Below are 14730 nucleotides of genomic sequence, written 5' to 3'. Positions count from 1 at the left end.
AGTTTTTCATTTGATTTTGATTTTCAAATCCTTGTATCTTTTGATCCGATTGTCCGATTTCAATTCCAAAAATAGCGCTGCGATCTTTATGATGAGGGCTTCGATTTGGTGTAAGTCTTTATTGATTTCAGCATGTTTTGAAGATTGAAATATGGTAGAGATCAGATTTTGCTGCTATGCACGTGTTCTTGAGATTATGTATTGTATTGTATCGAAACTGAATCAAAGAATGAGTGTCGTATGAGTTTAATATGTTTTTCAGCAAATGTTTCGAAAGTTAGGCATCTGATTTTGCTGAGTTTTGATGTCATTTAGCTGGTATATGATGGTTATGGATACTTTTGAATGATTAGAATTGGTTTCGATATTGTGTCGGTTACAGATTTTCAATCGCTACGCTGTTGGGTTATGATTTGAGGCCGTTTTGATAGCCTATGAATGAGCTGAGGTATTCTTTGAGTTGTTGTTGATAGTTTAGCATATGTATTCTTCAATTTCAGATTATTATTGAAGGCCAACGACTCAAGAACTTTGACTTCGAACCGAAGAAGAAGTGATCAAGGTTTGAAGTCATTTTGATTGAAGATCTAATGATGCTTGTGAATCGATTTTGGAAGTATAGAACTGAATGAAGTTTGATATGAATGTTTTTATGTTATGTGTCAGATTTGAAGCGTTCAAAACCAAGAAAATAAGAAGGTAAAATACGACATTGCAAGTCAGGGATTTGAAACTCGAGAATGAAGCTTCTTGAGTTATCCCGCCAAAATCACATACTTGTTTATTGTTTTATAATTGATGTTGTCGATCCATCACAGGTAGTGGAACTTTATTTGATATGAGATGATATGTGATATGAATTGATTCTTGCCAAGGTTTGCTGAACCTTATTTTTGGGTCAGATGACTACGATAGATGGATATCCATGTCAAGATCGAATACAAATCTTGATGGCAATGACGTTATATGAATCAATTCTGTATATATTTATGCGTTGATTACTCTATTCTCGAGATGAAATTTTAGAGTTGATATTATTTATGTTAACACATATATATGTTGATTATACTGAGATTGTATTCTCACCGGAGTTTATCCGACTTTTGTCTTGTTTTGTATGTGTGCATGACAACAGATGGGGCATGAGCTAGTCAGAGATGACATTGATAGCTCGAGAGAGAGTATAGAAGTGTGGACTCAGGTTGTGTAGCTAAATGATGAACTTAGAAGCCTTGAAATCATGTTTAGGAATAATTTAGCATGTTATGTTTTGAAGAACATTGGAACAAGTTATTTAACTTCATGCTTTTTGTTAGTTTGTACTCTTGCAGATCTTGTAAAACCTAGTATATTATTATTGAGACTTGATATATATGTTGATACATGGTTTGGCATTGAGATATCATGCTTTGGAATTGATTTGGTTGAGTGGTTATGTGTTGGTATCGGTTTTGATAGCAAACAGTTTCTGCAGAATTTTTGAAATAGAGGTGCCGCTCGATCGGTTAATTTGCACCGATCGAGCGAGGCCTGTTTTTGTCAAACAAAAACTTTGATGATTTGAGCCCGCTCGATCGGCTGAATTTCACCGATCGTGCGAGGCCAAGTTTTGCTCAAACCCGAGACTTTGCATTTCTTGCTCACTCGATCGGTAGGATTTAACCGATCAAGCGAGGTGCCCTTTTAAAAAAAATATTTAGTTCTTGGTTTGAGTATTCTTTTAAGGTATGATTAATTGTTAATTAATCGTTACTTGCCATATGATGAGATTAGCAACCCGAGGTCCCCACATCATATCTGGTGCCTTTGTCCACCTTCACTCATCTGAACAGTTTTGCAGTTATTTTTGGCCCTTGCCTCCTCTGCTTCGATTTTCTGGGGATTCCAGTCTCTTGATTCTGCTTCCCTTTTTCCATTGGTATTCCTTTCACTCGATCTGGAGGAAGTTTTGTCTCAGTTCTAGGTACCTGCAAATCAGAGATAAAAATTTCAGCAATAGAAATTTTAGCAGGTTTTGCAATAACTTCCTTCAACTTATCCTCATTCACATCTTTCGTGTATTCTTGTGACAAGTGATCATTGATATAAATATTATTAACAACACTTTCACAGCCAGGAATTTTCAGGGTGCCAAAAATATGAAACATAACAATCTCCCCATGAAACTCCATAGTGAGAGTGCCATTTTTAACATCTATGATAAACTTCGAAGTTTTCAGAAATGGTCTTCCTAGCAAAATTGGACTATTCATATCATTATTTTTCATATCAAGTACATAGAAATCAGCAGAAAAAACCAAATTACCAACTTGCACAAGAACATCCTCTAACACACCCCTAGGACAAATACTAGATCTATCAGCCATCTGGATAACAATTGTAGTTTCATTCAAAGACCTTAGTTTTAAGGAAGCATAAACAGAATATGACATAACATTAATCGATGCTCCTAAATTTAACATGGCCGTATCAAGCTGAACATATCCTATTTTACAAGAAATCAAAAACATACCGGGAACCTTGCATTTTGTGGGTATTCTGAATCACAGCAGAAACCTGTTCTCCTAGTTCTAATTTCTTACATCCCTTCAGTTTTTGTTTCCTTTTCGTAGTACATAATTCTTTTAAAAATTTAGCATAGCGAGGTACTTGTTTGATAGCATCTAACAAAGGGACATTTACCTCGCATCTACAAAAATTTTCATACAACCCCTTGATACCTTCATCCTTCCTAGACTCTTTCAACGCTAAGGGAAAAAGGGCTACATGTTTATACTCAGAAAGGGGAGGAAACTTACCTCTTGCAGTGTCTTTTTGAACTATCTCATCTTCCTCTACCTTAGATTCCTGCACATATTCATTATGTACTGGTTCTTTCACCACTTCTTCATGGACCTTCAACTGTCTTCCACTCCTCAAGGTGATTGCACTTACATTCTCTTTCGGATTCACCACTGTCTGTGATGGTAAGCTGCTAGAATTTTGTGCCTCCAATCTATTAATTGCTGTGGCCAACTGCCCCACCCGAGTGTTCAAGTGTTGGATACTTGCTCTCATTTTTGTTGAAAAGTTACAGTATTAGTAGCAAAATCCTTAACAATATTTTCTAGAAACTCACCAAGCGTTGGAATTTGAGGACGTTGTGGTTGTGGAGGATACGATGGCCTGTATGCTTGATTATTTGGCTGTACTTCAAGTGCAGGCTGGTTCATTGCAGGATTTCCATATCTGAGGTTTGGATGATCCTTTCAACCTGGATTGTATGTGTTGGAGTAAGGATCATATTTTTGTTTTGGTGACCCTGGAAATTCTCTTGCTGCATTAACTTGCTCAGTAGATCCCTCTTGAAGCGTGTGACACGTGTCAGTTGCATGTCCCTTTGTAGTGAAAATTCCACAAACTTTCACATTTTTTCCGTTCCCTACAACCATTTGACGCACAAGAGACGTCAGTTCAATCAATTGTTGTTCAAGGGAAGAAACATTTACCTCATTACTCCTTCTCGATGTTGAATCACTCCTGTTGGTGCCAAATTTCTGAGAATTGGCAGTCATATTCTCTATCAAGTTCCTTGCTTGTACTGAAGTCTTGTCCACAAAAACTACGCCATCCGCATCGAGCATATTCCTGTCATGAGACAATAAACCTTCATAGCAGTATTGGATTAACAAATTTTCACTTATCTGGTGCTGCGGACAGCTAGCACATAGTTTCTTAAATCGCTCCCAATACTCATGAAGTGACTCCCCTTGATTCTGCTTAATGTCATAGATCTCTTTTCTGATATTTGCTGCTCTTGAAGCTGGAAAATACTTGTAACGCCCCGATTTTATCTTAAATGAGTTTATTTGAGTTAATTTAAGATTACAGAGTTCACGAGCCGACTTGATTTTGATCAGGGTCTATTTTGAAAATTTTGGAAATTTTAGGGTCTAAAACACAAATATGGGATTTTATATATTATCTACACTTGTTTGACTTGAGAATATTCTTCATCCTCCTCCTCCAAATTGTTTCTCTCCATGGAAGCTTAGGAACGCCTATTTCAAGCTTTCCAATCTCGGTTTCCGGTCAATCCGTCCGTTGAAATTTAATTCTGAAGGCATTTTAGCGATCACAGCAGCGAGAGCTTCGTTCTATCGTAAGTATTTCTCCGATCAGATACATTCTAGTTTTTGGATGTTGTTAGAATAGTTCGAGATTCGAGTATGTTGTACTTGGCGGAGTTTTGATCGTTTATTATCTGTCGGTTTTGAATTTGAGCGTCGTTCGGAATTGTTTTGATTTTCGAAAGCCTTGTTCGAAAATTGGGTTTTGAGATTTGTTGGAATTTCCTTGATATTGTTGTTTTAGCATTGATTCGTATTGATATCGGAATTGAACTGCTGTAGCGTTTCCGGTATGTTCAGTTTATAGCCGTTATGCCGTCAGTTTGAGTTTCGAGATTTCGAACCATTTTGAATTATTGAACTTGGCTTGTAAGTTGATCGTGGTTATTGATCTTTTATTGTATCTGAACAGATTCATTTAGAGTTTGTCAAGCCCAGGGTTAACAGCATTTAATCGTCGAGAGTTGGACGAAGATCGGTAAAGAGTTATCCTTGAGCCGTCGATTGTTGTTTAGGTTGTATAGTTGTTGATACAATCTTTTGTTGTAGCTTTTCCAGAGTTGGAACTACTTGCCTTGAAAGGTAAAAGCAGTCATCGTTGTGCGGGATAGCATACTCGGGACAGTTGGTTCTCGAGTTTCCCTTAAAATCACATATTGCATCGATACTGGTTCTAGTTTATGGAACCTGTATTTTGTTGATTATTTGAATGAATTATATGGCTAAGTTCCTTTTTGTTACCATATGCATTCATATTGAGCCAGCACTATTGTTTCGATGGGCAGAACAACTCTTTTGTTAGACGTTTGGGAGCTATAGTCGAGTGGCCTAGGACGTAGTCGTTGCGCCTAGTGCTAGCATACTCATTATAGTTGCTCAAAGTCTAGAGGAGTGGGATACATGGCACCACCTCAATTGGGAGAGTCGGTGAGTCGTCACGTGATCTCATCTTTGGGATACCAAAAAGTACAACAGCAATCTCTAGTTTATCAGAATTGATATCCCGATTTAAAGACATGCATTTCATTACAGTGTTATTTGATTATGTATTGCCTTGGAAGCATGTTGATTGATTGTATTACGTATTATGTTGCTTTTGCTGGGAATATCGTTCTCACCGGTTTATCCGGCTGTTGCTTTGTTTTGTATGTGTACTTGGCAACAGGAGGGGCAGGATCAAGTCAGCGTAGACCTGGTTAGCATCAAGAGCAAGAGATATAAGTGAGACTCGTTTAGAATTCGAATCAGCATGTCAATCTAGTTTATGTTTTGCGATCATGTTTTGTCATTCGAACTTCTTGTGTTGTATTGTAAGCAAGAATCGATGTAGGTACTACCGAATCGAATGTTTTTCTTCCCTAAATTGTTCTTGTATTGTTGTTGGCTTATCAGATATTTTAAATGCAAGTGTTTAGGTTTGGTTGGATTTCCTTTCGGTGCCTTTGATTTCTGGGCGAGAGGATGGCGCGGGCGCGCGGCCTCTTGGTGAGGTTAGGGCGCGGGCGCGTTGGTTTTGGCGAGGTGCCGGCGCGTGCGTGCTGACTTCAGCGCGGGCACGCGAACGTCCTTTTTTTTTAAAAAAAAATTATGTCTTTGGTTGTTTTGTCCGAGATTAGTTATTTAGAAACGAGGTCTCACATTAAGTGGTATCAGAGCATTAAGATTCTTGGTTGAACTAGAGTGAGCGGGGTAGTTCGAGTCCGCATGTATTGGCTCCTCGCATGTGTTTGAGTTCTTTAATTGTTTAATTAATACCATTCGAGCATGCTTTATTATTTAAAAATTAATTGAAATACATGATGTTGTGATTTAATTTATAAAGCATGAACTACTTGAGATATAAATGTTTTTGTTATCGACGGGTATCCGGTATTCCAAGCGGTTGTTAGGGCACCGAATTGTAGCGATTGAGATTATCTCGTGCCCTAACCTTTGATTATCAGATGGGTCCTCGTCGAGTGATTAACAGGAACACACCGCCAGTCATTCCTACGACTGAACAAGCTAGCACTGAAGTTGATCAGTTGGATGCTACAACGACTCCTATGGAAACCTTGCTGAAGAGGTTTCAGTCTTTTAATCCGCCTTTGTTGATGGGTACTGAGAATCCAGTTGGCTGTGAGAGTTTGTTGGATGACATTGATCAGCTGTTCAATTCCCTGGATTATACAGATGACCACCGAACCAGGTTAGTCATTCATCAGCTGCGTGGTGTTGCAAAGAACTGGTGGATCACGACCAAGAGATCCATGGAGAACAGAGGTACAGTTGTCGATTGGTCTATTTTCAAAACAGAGTTTTATAAGAAGTTTTTCCCTGTTTCGTACCGAAAGGACAAGGGAGCCGAGTTTGCCAATCTGAGGCAAGGGAATATGAACATTGAGGAGTACGTAGCCAAGTTTGACAGCTTGTTGCGTTTTGCCCCGCACATTGCCGACAGTGAAGAAGCCAAAGCCAATCAGTTTATCAACGGCTTGAATGCCGACATCTTCACGTTGGTGAACACGGCTAGGCCAGACAACTTTGCGGATGCCATGAATCACGCAAAGGGAGCAGCAGCAGGCTTGTGGAGGCAGAGAGGTAATCAGGTGGTATCTCAGCAGCAGAGGCAGTATCAGAACCAACCATCTCAGTATCAGAATCAGCCACCTCAGCACCAGAACCAGCATCAGAGGTATGAAGGTGGAAGCAGTGGGGGAAACAGAAAGGATCAGTATAAAGCAAGAGGGAAACAGTTCAAGAGGCAGGGGAACAGTTCTTCTAGTTCCAGTGGTTCCAAGAAGTTTGGTTCTGGACAGAGTTCCGGATCATCTTCCTTGTATTGCAGCAAGTGTGGAGGTAGGAACTCGACAGATCAGTGTGTAGGAGTATTCGGGAACTGCAACACTTGTCAGCAACCGGGACATTTTTCCAAGGTGTGCCCTCAGTGTAACAGAGATCGAGCTTAGAGTTGAAGTTCATCTCGACCTACAGCTCAGCATGTGAGGTAGTCTTCTGCAGTGCACTCTTTCCAGCCTCAGCAGTAGAACAGACAGGGAGGTAACTCTAGTGCGAACCAGCCTCCGAGACAGCAGGCACGAGTCTTTGCTCTGACAGAGGATCAGGCTCAGGCAGCACCTGATGATGTTATAACAGGTAACTGTTCGATTTTTGGTTATTCTGCTCATGTCTTGATAGATACAAGTGCTTCCAATCCTTTATCTCTGAGAAATTTGTGTTATTGCATGCTTTGCCTACTGAGTTGTTGCCTACTGTAGTAGCTGTTACTTCACCTTTGGGTGGAGGAATTGTTTCTGTCAGATTAGTCAGGAACTGTGAATTGTGTTTTGAGGGTAATATTTTAGAGTTCGACTGTATTTTACTTGGGCTGTCAGATTTTGATTGTATTGTCGGTATCTATGCTTTAACCAAGTACAGGGCAACAGTCGATTGTTTTCTGAAAGTTGTCAGGTTCAGACCTGAAATGGCCGACGAGTGGAAATTCTTTGGTAAGGGTTCTCGATCTAGAATTCCTTTGATTTCAGTGTTATCTATGAATCGTTTGTTACAGAGAGGTGCAGAGGGGTTTTTGGTCTATGCAATTGATGTACTGAAATCTAGCCTAGAATTGGTTGATATACCAGTTGTTAGAGATTTTGCGGATGTGTTTTCGGAAGATGTTCCTGGATTACCGCCTATTCGAGAGATTGAATTCAGCATCGATTTGGTGCCAGGTACTCAACCTATTTCCAAAGCTCCTTATCATATGGCACTTATTGAATTGAGAGAGTTGAAGGAGCAGCTTGAGGATTTGATTGCCAAGGGATACATCCAACCTAGTGTATCGCCTTGGGGTGCTCCTGTTCTGTTTGTTTGGAAGAAGGATGGTTCTATGCGGCTCTGTATCGACTATCGTCAGTTGAATCAGGCTACAGTCAAGAACAGGTATCCTCTACCCCAAATAGATGACCTTTTTGATCAGCTACAGGGTTCTTCTGTCTATTCTAAGATTGATCTGAGATCAGGCTATCATGAGCTGAGAGTGCGAGAGGAAGATGTTACTAAGACTGCATTCAGAACGAGGTATGGTCATTTTGAGTTTATAGCATGCCGTTCGGTTTGACTAAAGCTCCAGCAGTTTTTATGGGTTTTATGAACCGTATCTTTCAGCGTTATTTAGATGAGTTTTTTATTATTTTCATCGATGATATTCTTATCTATTCGAAGAGCCGTACTGACCATGCAGAGCACTTGAGGATCGTCTTGCAGATTTTGCGAGTTGAGCAGTTGTTTTCCAAACTATCTAAATGTGAATTCTGGTTAGATCGAGTTGTCTTTCTCGGTCATATAATTTATAGAGATGGGATTTTTGTCGATCCTAGCAAGATTAAAGCGGTTATGAATTGGCCTAGACCGACATCAGTACCTGAGATCCGAAGCTTTATGGGTTTAGCTGGTTATTATCGCCGATTCATCGAGAGTTTCTCTTATATTGCCAAGCAAATTACCCAGCTGACTCAGAAGAATGCGCCTTTTATCTGGACTTCAGATTGCGAGGTTAGCTTTGTTGATCTGAAGAGGAAACTGACCAGTGCTCCGATTCTTTCTATTTCGAAAGGTACTGGAGGTTTTACCATGTATTGCGATGCTTCTAACCGTGGCTTAGGATGTGTTCTTATGCAACTTAAGCATGTGATAGCGTATGCATCATGGCAGCTGAAACCGCATGAGACTCGTTATCCGGTTCATGATCTGGAACTAGCTGTGATCGTCTTTGCTCTGAAGATCTGGCGTCACTATCTTTATGGTGAGTCTTTCGAGATCTTTTCTGACCATAAGAGCCTTAAGTATTTATTTTCACAGGCAGAGCTGAATATGAGACAGAGACGATGGTTAGATCTATTGAAGGATTTTGACTGTGAAATCAAGTATTATCCGGGAAAGTCAAATGCAGTTGAAGATGCCTTGAGCCGAAAGCTTTGTTCTCTATCTCTTTCGACTATTGGTGTTTCTCAGTTGATCGATGATTGTTGCACTTCTGGTTTAGAGTTTGAAACAGATAGGAAGACTATCAGAGTGTTTGCTATTCAAGCCGAGCCGGAGTTGTTTGTTGCGATCAGAGAAGCACAAAAGTCTAAGCCGAGCATTCAGGTTTCAATAGAGAAAGTCAGATCTGGGCATCAGTCTGAATTCCAGGTTAGAGATGACGTTTTGTTCATGAATAACCGTATTTTTGTTCCTGATATTTCGGAGTTTAGACAGCGTATTCTCCGAGAGGCTCATTGCAGTCGGTTCAGTGTTCATCCTGGAGGTCGTAAAATGTACAATGATCTGAAGAACCAGTTCTAGTGGAAGAGAATGAAGAGCGATGTTGCGAGGTTTGTATCTCGGTGTTTAAACTCTCAGTAAGTGAAAGAAGAGCGGAAGTGACCGGTTGGTCTATTGCACAGTCTATCTGTACCTGAATGGAAATGAGATCATATTTCTATGGATTTCGTCACGAAGCTACCGCGATCTGTTCGAGGATGCGATGCTGTTTGGGTAGTGATCGACCGATTGACGAAGTCTGCTTGTTTTATTCCGTACAGGATGACGTATCGTCATGATCAGATGGCTGAGTTGTTTGTTAGCAATGTTGTGAGATTGCATGGGGTGCCGAAGTCGATCGTTTCAGACCAAGATCCTAGATTCACTTTGCATTTCTGGCACAGTCTTCAGGAGGCACTTGGTACTCGATTGCATCTGAGTACAACTTATCATCCTCAGACCGACGAACAGTCAGAGCGGACTATCCAGACATTAGAGGATATGCTGCGAGCGGTAGTGCTAGACTTTGGCACTAATTGGCATGATTCTTTGCCTCTCGTTGAGTTTTCTTACAACAACAGCTTCCAAGCGAGTATCGGTATGACGCCTTTTGAGGCATTGTACGGTAAGAAATGCCGATCTCCATTGTTCTAGGATGATTTGTCCGAGTCACCTGATTTGGGACCGGATATGCTTAGAGGTGTGGCAGAGCAAGTTAAGATCATTCAGTTGAGAATGAAATCAGCTCAAGATAGACAGGCGAAGCATGCAAATGTCAGACGTAGACCTCTAAGTTTCGAGCAGGGAGACCGTGTTTTCCTTAAGATTTCTCCTTTCAGAGGTACTGTCAGATTTGTGAAGAGAGGGAAGTTATCTCCGAGATTCATTGGTCCGTACGAGATTCTTGAGAAGATAGGAGATCTTGCCTACAAACTTGCACTTCCTCCGTCTTTATCTGGTATTCACGACGTTTTTCACGTCTCTATGCTGCGAAATTATCATCCAGATCCTTCTCATATCCTTCAGCCTAACGAAGCCGAGTTAGACGAGACTCTGAGCTATTTTGAACGACCGATTCAGATCCTTGATCGGAAGCAGAAGCAACTCAGAACCAAGTTGATTTCGTTGGTGAAAGTGCAGTGGAGCCGTCATGGGGTCAAGGAAGCGACTTGGGAGACAGAATCCAACATGAGACTACGTTTTCCTGAGTTATTCGGATGACGTGAGTTCTTCTTACCGTCTTTAGTTCTTTATTCTATCTTATGAGTTGTGATTCGTATTGATTTCGAGGATGAAATCTCTTCTTAGAGGGGGAGAATTGTAACGCCCCGATTTTATCTTAAATGAGTTTATTTGAGTTAATCGAAGATTACAGAGTTCACGAGCCGACTTGATTTTGATCAGGGTATATTTTGCAAATTTTGGAAATTTCAGGGACTAAAATGCAAATATGGGATTTTATATATTATCTACACTTGTTTGACTTGAGAATAGTCTTCATCCTCCTCCTCCAAATTGTTTCTCTCCATGGAAGCTTAGGAACGCCTCTTTCAAGCTTTCCAATCTCGGTTTCCAGGCGATTCGTCCGTTGAAATTTAATTCTGAAGGCAGTTTAGCGATCACAGCAGCGAGAGCTTCGTTCTATCATAAGTATTTCTTCGATCAGATACATTCTAGTTTTTGGATGTTGTTAGAATCGTTCGAGATTCGAGTATGTTGTACTTGGCGGATTTCTGATCGTTTATTATCTGTCGGTTTTGAATTTTAGCGTCGTTCGGAATTGTTTTGATTTTCGAAAGCCTTGTTCGAAAATTGGGTTTTGAGATTTGTTGGAATTGCCTTGATATTGTTGTTTTAGCATTGATTCATATTGATATCGGTATTGAACTGCTGTCAGCGTTTCCGATTTGTTCAGTTTATAGCCGTTATGCCGTCAGTTTGAGTTTCGAGATTTCGAACCATTTTGAATTATTGAACTTGGCTTGTAAGTTGATCGTGGTTATTGATCTTTTATTGTATCTGAACAGATTCGTTTGGAGTTTGTCAAGCCCAGGGTTAACAAAATTTAATCGTCAAGAGTTGGACGAAGATCGGTAAAGAGTTTTCCTTGAGCCGTCGATTGTTGTTTAGGTTGTATAGTTGTTGATACAATCTTTTGTTGTAGCTTTTCCAGAGTTGGAACTACTTGCCTTGAAAGGTAAAAGCAGTCATCGTTGTGCGGGATAGCATACTCGGGACAGTTGGTTCTCGAGTTTCCCTTAAAATCACATATTGCATCGATACTGGTTCTAGTTTATGGAACCTGTATTTTGTTGATTATTTGAATTAATTATATGGCTAAGTTTCTTTTTGTTCCCATATGCATTCATATTGAGCCAGCATTATTGTTTCGATGGGCAGAACAGCTCTTTGTTAGATGTTTGGGAGCTATAGTCGAGTGGCCTAGGACGTAGTCGTTGCGCCTAGTGCTAGCATACTCATTATAGTTGCTCAATGTCTAGAGGAGTGGGATACATGGCACCACCTCGATTGGGAGAGTCAGTGAGTCGTCACGTGATCTCATCCTCGGGATCCCAAAAAGTACAGCAGAAATCTCTCGTTTATCAGAATTGATATCCCGATTTAAAGACATGCATTTCATTACGTTGTTATTTGATTATGTATTGCCTTGGAAGCATGTTGATTGATTTTATTATGTGTTATGTTGCTTTTACTGGGAATATCGTTCTCACCGGTTTATCCGGCTGTTGCTTTGTTTTGTATGTGTACTTGGCAACAGGAGGGGCAGAATCAAGTCAGCGTAGAGCTAGTTAGCGTCAAGAGCAAGAGATAGAAGTGAGACTCGTTTAGAAGTCGAATTAGCATGTCAATCTAGTTTATGTTTTGCGATCATGTTTTGTCATTCGAACTTCTTGTGTTGTATTGTAAGCAAGAATCGATGTAGGTACTACCGAATCGAATGTTTTTCTTCCCTAAACTGTTCTTGTATTGTTTTTGGCTTATCAGATATTTTAAAGGCAAGTGTTTAGGTTTGGTTGGATTTCCTTCCGGTGCCTTTGATTTCTGGGCAAGAGGACGGCGCGGGCGCGCGGCCTCTTGTCGAGGTTAGGGCGCGGGCGCGCTGGTTTTGGCGAGGTGCCGGCGTGGGCGCGCTGACTTCAGTGCGGGCGTGCGAACCTCCTTTTTTTAAAAAAAAAAATTTATGTCTTTGGTTGTTTTGTCCGAAATTAGTTGTTTAGAAACGAGGTCTCACAATACTTGTCTAAGAATATCCTCTTCATCTCTGTCCAGGTGGTAATGGATCCAAGAGGAAAGTAGTATAGCAAATCCTTAGCAGCATTCTTTAAAGAAAAAGGAAAGGCTCTCAGCTGGATTTGCTCCTCTGTTACTCCATGGGGTTTCATGCTCGTGCATACCACATGGAATTCCATTAGGTGCTTGTTGGGATCCTCACCTTCAAGACCATGAAAAGCAGGCAACAAATATATTAGTCCAGATTTTAATTCTAAAGTAGCATTAACTTCTAAGGTAGGAAAAGTAATGCATAAGGGCTGTTGATTCAGATCAGGAGTGCCCAGTTGTCACAATCTCAGATTAGCGTTGTTAGCCATTGCTAGTCTAAAATCCTCAAACACGCGCTCGTCTTCTTCTGGTCTCCTACGAGCTTCTCTCCTTCGTTTATTAAAAGTTCTCTCTATCTCTGGGTCGTATGGAAATTCTTCTTTCGAAGAGTCACCTGAAAGCATGAACAAACTCGAGAAGCACTGGGGAAAAGAATAAAAATAAATGAATAAATAAAATAAAAAGAAACACAAATAAATTAAATGCCCTTCCCCGGCAACGACGCCAAAATTTGGTAGCGCTTAGTCGTATCGCACCAAAATTAACCCAACTCTACTCAAACAAATAAATATGTAGTAGCGAGAGTAGAGATCATTCCCACAAGGAAAGAAAATTTAATGTGTTCTAAAATAAAAGAAAGGGGTTTTTGAGTTTAGAGATTAACTACTGAAAATTTAAGCAATTTAAAATTTGATTTTATCACTAACATGCAAGATTAAAACTATACTGAAGAAATCAATAAGAAACAAGCCTTAGTATCGGTCGACTACACCCTTGAAATTATTCATTCTATCATCGATTGCCTAGAAAAAATTAATCCTATCAAATATTCATCATTGAAAATCAAATTCATGTTTCACCTTAATCTTAGTTAATTAGACACCAGCGTTCTAGATTAACCCTTACAAATAAATCAACCCGGATACCAGCAATCTAGATTTAAAGTTAAGGTAGCATTCAAATGAGTAAAACTGATGAATCTAGACAACACAAATACCAGCAATTGTATTTAATCTATTAAATTATTGTTCCTGCGATTTAACAAATTCACTAGAAAAAAATATTAAACGCAGTTGCTTCGCAAATTAGTTGATTCAAACAATTATGGATTTGAATTCTAATTTAGCATTAGATTGTATAATGAAATCGTAGGGTGATCAATCCGAAAATCTCATAAACTAGCATATCAATCAATTCCAAACAACTTTTGATACTCAATAAGAATTAAACACTAAAAATCAACATCTCATGAGTAAACAAAATCAAGGATTCTTCTTCCTCAACCAAGTATTAAAACTTAGCCAACAATATTCATGAATTTTCTAGAAAAATTCATGAAAGAAAAATTAAATCTAAGAAAAGAGAGAAGAAACCTAGCCGCCAAAAGATTCTCTTTTGCTTCTATGTCGTCCAAAGATCTTCATAATTTTCCAAGACTCTAAAATTTGAGATATATATTTTAATTAAGGCTAGAGTCCTTAAAAATAAAAATTCCTAAATTATAGATTTTTTTCCGAACTGCCCGTCTCGCTCGATCGGTTGAAGTCTGCGGATCGAGCAAGAGTATTTTTCCAATCCTACTGTTTTCATATTTCTTGGCACCGCTCGATCGGTTGAAGTATGCAGATCGAGCTGCCAAACTCTTTCTCGCAAAAATCATCCGCACACTGCCTTGCGCAAACGCGCATCACATAATCCTCAACAGCGCATCATGTTGTGCAAACAACATCCAAGCCTTCATCCTTGCTCATTTCCTTCTCTAAACCAAACCAAAAACGTTCATTAGTAACTATACAATGAATTTAATCAACGCAAACTCTTCTAATCACACCAATTAACACACATAAATATAGAAAAATATCATCACATCATGTAGGGACAAATAAATGTGTATATGTATATGTGTGTGTAAGTATAAGTATGTGTGTGTGAGTCAAAGTCTTAAAAGTGCTACACCTTCAACTTATAAAAGTGCTACTTAAAGTTTTACAAC

At 39.6% G+C, this 14730-nt stretch overlaps 1 protein-coding gene across 1 annotated transcript; it reads right to left on the bottom strand.

Annotated features, from left to right (window-relative positions):
- Positions 1-1820: 1820 nt before the first annotated feature.
- On the bottom strand, positions 1821-3057 carry LOC140874185 (uncharacterized). Its single transcript, XM_073277465.1, has 2 exons — positions 2513-3057; positions 1821-2397 (listed from the first exon to the last, which is right to left on the bottom strand). The coding sequence occupies exons 1-2, from the start codon at positions 3055-3057 to the stop codon at positions 1821-1823; spliced, it is 1122 nt and encodes a 373-aa protein (XP_073133566.1).
- Positions 3058-14730: the final 11673 nt, after the last annotated feature.

Source organism: Henckelia pumila, chromosome 1 (assembly GCF_033568475.1).
Source record: "Henckelia pumila isolate YLH828 chromosome 1, ASM3356847v2, whole genome shotgun sequence".
Lineage (NCBI taxonomy): Eukaryota > Viridiplantae > Streptophyta > Magnoliopsida > Lamiales > Gesneriaceae > Henckelia > Henckelia pumila.
The sequence above is the reverse complement of the archived record's forward strand: the minus strand, read 5'-3'. Positions and strand labels throughout refer to the sequence as shown.